The 5,320-nt window shown below is 35.8% G+C and overlaps 1 protein-coding gene across 1 annotated transcript; it reads left to right on the forward strand.

The window, feature by feature from the left end:
* The first annotated feature begins 1,280 nt into the window (after window positions 1–1,280).
* On the forward strand, window positions 1,281–3,151 carry LOC103406477 (tyrosine decarboxylase-like). The gene has a single exon (XM_008345462.4). The coding sequence runs from the start codon at window positions 1,323–1,325 to the stop codon at window positions 2,883–2,885; it is 1,563 nt and encodes a 520-aa protein (XP_008343684.2). The 5' UTR covers window positions 1,281–1,322; the 3' UTR covers window positions 2,886–3,151.
* Window positions 3,152–5,320: the final 2,169 nt, after the last annotated feature.

Here is a 5,320-nt window from a genome sequence, read left to right on the forward strand (position 1 = left end):
TAATTATTATTTTTTAAATGTCTGTTGATAACAACTTTGTTATATTTTAGTATGTGATTAATAAATCATGTTATTATGTCGTGGAAAAAATGTGATAACACACCAAATTAAATACTACGTAGAATAAAAAACTAATAATAAAAAGGTCAGTGGAAATGGTAAGGTTTTTTTTTTTTTTTAATACATCGATATTTTTACATTAAGAAGAGGGGAAATTCGGCTAAGTTATACAATGAACAACCTAATTTGGTATCGAATTCTCTATCCACGAGATTCGAACCTAACATCTCTCACTTCCAAATAAAATTGAATACCACCAGACCGTAGTATTGAGTAACGAAAATGGTAAGGTTTAGTTTTTGCTTTTTTCTTATTTAATCATACTATGGCCCTATGAGAATTTGTGCCTGGGAACAAAATTACTTGTCAAGTGAAAATGACGGTGTGGACAGGCGAGAGTGAGGAGAGGAAAGGACAAGGAACTTCCAGATATTTTTGTGGGGATCTGAGGATTAATCAATTGTGTTCATTCATTGTACATCATGCAATCAGTTTTTGTTACATATTAATTTATATTCAAATTAAAATTTAAAATTTAAAATAATTTTTAACTGCACGATATAAGATAAATAGAGATAATTAATTAATCTTCTGGATCCTCACAAAAAGGATCCGGAGAGGATCCTATTCCAAGAGGAAAGATACAAAAAAAAAAAAGAAAAAAAAAAGGGAAATAAACAGGAAAGAGAGAAGAGGAAATGACGCGTATGAATTATTGTCCTGTGGGTTGTAAGACTTTAGCTTTATTTGTGTATATTTGTAATTTTATTTAAAATTTAAGTTTTTTTTTCATTAAAATTCAAGTGTTTTTTTATTAAATAAAGTTATTAGTTGGTTTTTAGTTAAGAAAAAATTTGGAGAAGCCTCCATTTTTATTTGAAGAGGATTAGTAGGGGGTTAGACATAAAAAGCCCAATGAAACTACAACGACTCATACGGTACAAGGACTATTTGTGTTATTTGGCCTAAATTTTATATACAAACAAGTAATCAAATAATATTTATTGTTCAAATTTGATGTCTGTAGCGTTACTAAATAAGTGTATCAATTGTAAATCAACATATTGAGCTCTAACCTTGCAAGAGGTGATATGTCATTACTTGCATTCTATTCGAATAGTGGAGAGAGATCCAAACGTGTGCATTTGAGCGCAAGCACGTATGGGAATTCCACACCAAACTCCTATATAAGCTTACCTTACGCACTCTTCTCAAGTGCAACTCAACTCATCAACATCCACTCCAACTCTTCCAATTTCCAAATGGGTAGCCTCATTTCACAAGAAAACAATTCTCCCAACGTACCCACAAACCCTCTAGATCCTGAGGAGTTCAGGAGGCAAGGCCACTTGGTCATAGACTTCATTGCAGATTATTACAAATCTATAGAGAAACACCCAGTTCTAAGCCAAGTCCAACCAGGCTACCTCAAAAAACGCTTGCCGGATACCGCCCCATACAACCCTGAACCCCTTGAAACCATCCTCCAAGATGTTCAGGACCATATTGTCCCTGGCATAACACATTGGCAAAGCCCTAACTACTTTGCCTACTTCCCTTCCAGTGGTAGCGTCGCGGGGTTCCTTGGAGAAATGCTTAGCTCGGGATTCAATGTTGTGGGGTTCAACTGGATGTCGTCGCCAGCTGCAACTGAGCTTGAAAGCACAGTCAGGGATTGGTTTGGAAATATGCTCAAACTTCCCAAGTCTTTCCTTTTCTCCGGCAATGGTGGTGATGTGATACAAGGGACTACTTGTGAGGCCCTTGTTTGTGCAATGGTAGCTGCCAGGGATCAAAAGCTAAGCAAATTTGGTAGACACAACATTGGGAAGCTAGTTGTGTATGGATCCGATCAAACACATAGCGCACTTCAAAAAGCTTCCCAAATTGTTGGAATTCACCCCGAGAATTTTCGTTCCATAGAGACAACAAGATCTACATCATTTGCACTTTCACCCGAGTCCCTAAAAGTGATTATATATTCAGACATAGAAGCTGGTCTTGTCCCATTATTTCTATGTGCCACAGTGGGAACAACCGCGATTGCTACTGTTGATCCATTGGGGCCACTCTGCGGCGTAGCGGGAGATTATGGCATGTGGGTTCATGTGGACGCAGCATATGCTGGGAGTGCTTGCATTTGTCCCGAGTTTCGACATTTCTTTGATGGCGTCGAGGGTGCAGATTCATTCAGTCTCAACGCGCACAAATGGTTCTTCACCACTCTCGACTGTTGTTGCCTTTGGGTTAAGAATCCCAACACGTTGGTAAGTTCACTCTCAACGTATCCTGAGTATTTAAGGAACAAGGCCACAGAATTGAAACAGGTGGTGGACTACAAAGACTGGCAAATAGCCTTGAGCCGGAGGTTTCGGTCCATGAAGCTATGGCTTGTGCTTAGAAGCTATGGGGTGGCTAACCTTAGAAACTTTCTTAGAAGCCACGTAAAAATGGCCAAGATTTTTGAAGGGCTTGTGGCGATGGACAAAAGGTTTGAGATTGTGGCTCCTAGGAATTTCTCTTTGGTCTGTTTTAGGGTTTCGCCATCCTCGATTAGCAACAAGGCTTCAAGTGATCAGAATGGCAAGACGGATTATTGCTGTGATGCTAATGGTGATGAAAATAGTGTAATTATCAACGAGGTGAATCGCAAGTTGTTGGAGTCCATCAATGTGTCCGGTCATGTGTACATGACTCATGGTGTGGTTGGAGGTTTGTACATGTTACGTTTTGCAGTTGGTGCAACTTTGACTGAGGAACACCACATTGCCTTGGCTTGGAAGGTGGTGCAAGAGCATGCAGATCAAATCTTGACCAAGTATTGAGTCGATTGATGGAAATTAATTAGAGATATCATATTTTTGTACTACTCTAGTATATCATTTTATGCGTATAAACGTCGCATCAATTAATAATGTGGTATGAAAATATGTTCAGTATATCCTATATTAATATATTTGGCTTGGAATGTGTAACATGCGAGAACTGTGATCAGTTCGAATGGGTTGTTGTAACTTGTCTATGTTTCATTCTCCATGCATGTCTGGAATTTTAGGGTTTTATATTAATTAATAAAAATAAAATTATCCAATTTATGAGAATTAAACATTACTTGTCAAGACCAGTTGCAGTGACTACTAAAAATGTTTGCCAATTAGTAATGGCTTGGGGTGACCATTTCAACCATTGCGCATTTACTCGTTAGTTGGGAAGCCAATGGAGGGATTAAGATCCTCTGTCGGTTGTTTTATTGTGCAAATTCACTTGAAATTAATTTGTTGATTATTGAAATTATTGTACTTAATTGACAATTCCTGTAATTATTTGTAAAAATCAATGAAATACCATTATATTATTTCTTATAAAAAAAAAATTTCATCACCAAATCTTTTTATCCGGAGTCTTGGAATCCTAAAATCATAACCGTTTAATCGAATTGTGTGGCCAGGAATGCGCAATCTTTCCCTCTTCACTCCACCCCCTTTTTAAATAATAACACACCACCCAAAAAGGGAAGAAAAAGAAAAAGAACCCATCCTTTTTCTTCTCACTTTCCCACTGATTTCCATGTTTATTCCCTGCCTGCCTCCTGTTTTCATCACAAAAAGGGAAGAAAAAGAACCCATCCTTTTTTATTCCACCTTTTATTCACTGTTATATTTCTCACCGATTCTGCTCTAATTTCCCAGACAAAAATGGGATTTTTTTTGGAAAATCTCAACCGAGGAATCACATAGACTTCGGTTCTGAGCTAATGGAGTCTGAGATCAAGTCTTTCAACAAAGAGAAAAAAATGAGGCCTAAGGAATTTTACCTTGAAAATTGAAAGATTGAGTCACGACCGTTGGATCATTAGTGAACGGTCATATCAATTGATTCCTAGGGTCCTCACATCAATTATCATTATCTCAAAAAAAAAAAAAGGTAAAATAGGAAAAATAGGGATATAATCGTCATTTTGTCAAAAGGTACAAAATTACTATTTTGCCCTCCTTTTGTCAATAGTATGTATCAAAAGTAAGGGCAAAATAGGAAATAAAATTGACAATGAGGGTTTTCTTAATAATAGTATAGATTTTGTAAGTACTGCATATATACATATATATCACATGTCTTTTATTAAATTTTGCAAGATCTCGGGTTTCCTTGATCATGGACCTAAAATAAACTCTTATGAAAAATGTACGAGACCTAAAATATGTATTGCATGATACACATTTTGTTTATGTTGTAATATTATTCTGTATTTCAAGATTGTCCCTGAATCAAGTGTCAATTTTTGAGTCATGTGTTCCATGACTTAAGTCACTGCAGCCAAGAGAATCTGCAAATCATATTCGACAAAGATTACCTCGAACGAAAAAAAAAAGTCCAATGCGGTTTCTTTTATAGGATACTTTTGCAAAATCATGTACCAACTCCCACTACGTGAAACTAAAATGAAACGAAGAATAGTACTGCAAGCAAATGCAATAATGCATGCATTATTGAAAGAGCGTACTAAAATGGAACCATCCTTTGTGTTTATACCCAGTTTTCATTGTTGTCGGACCAATATCTGGAAAGCTTTCCATTCTGCTTTCTTATCACTCAACCAAGCTTTCTTATCACTCAACATACAATAACTCAGGTAATAGTATTACGTACAGTCAATCACATACGTGCATGCATGCATGAAAGGATTTAGCCGCTAATGTATTGATGAGTTTGGTGGATCTAACGAATTATTGAGCTACAAGTACAATAATACTGAACCAAACTGAATTATATAATGAAAAAAAAAAAAGGTTTTCATTCCTATTTTTCCTATTACATTGATTAAAACCTTATTCATTTTTAATTTTTTTTATCAAGGTCCTTAGATTTTAATAAACGTAATTAATTATTTCAATAATATTTTTTTATTTCTAAATATATTCATTTAGTGTTAGAAACATTACATTTGGTATATTTATGTTTATGGCTAAATTTTTTATCATACATTTTTATTTTTGTTGTAGGCATAATTTACTGAACAATTATGGAGGGCAATTGAGAGAGGAAGAGAGTGTGGCAAAAACCCAAGGTGGGAGAAAAACCCATAGACTAAGGAGAAAAATGAGAAGTTGCATTAAGTCAAAACTATACTTCTTTTGGATGTAAGTAGAAGAGCTCACAAGGGTATGATCAGCCCAGGATGGGTGTCTCGTTAAAACCTAGTTAGGTAGCGAAAACCCAGTAGGAAAAAATGCTCCTAATCCTAGGGAAAAAAAGTACATTA

This window comes from Malus domestica, chromosome 10, assembly GCF_042453785.1.
Source record: "Malus domestica chromosome 10, GDT2T_hap1".
NCBI lineage: Eukaryota > Viridiplantae > Streptophyta > Magnoliopsida > Rosales > Rosaceae > Malus > Malus domestica.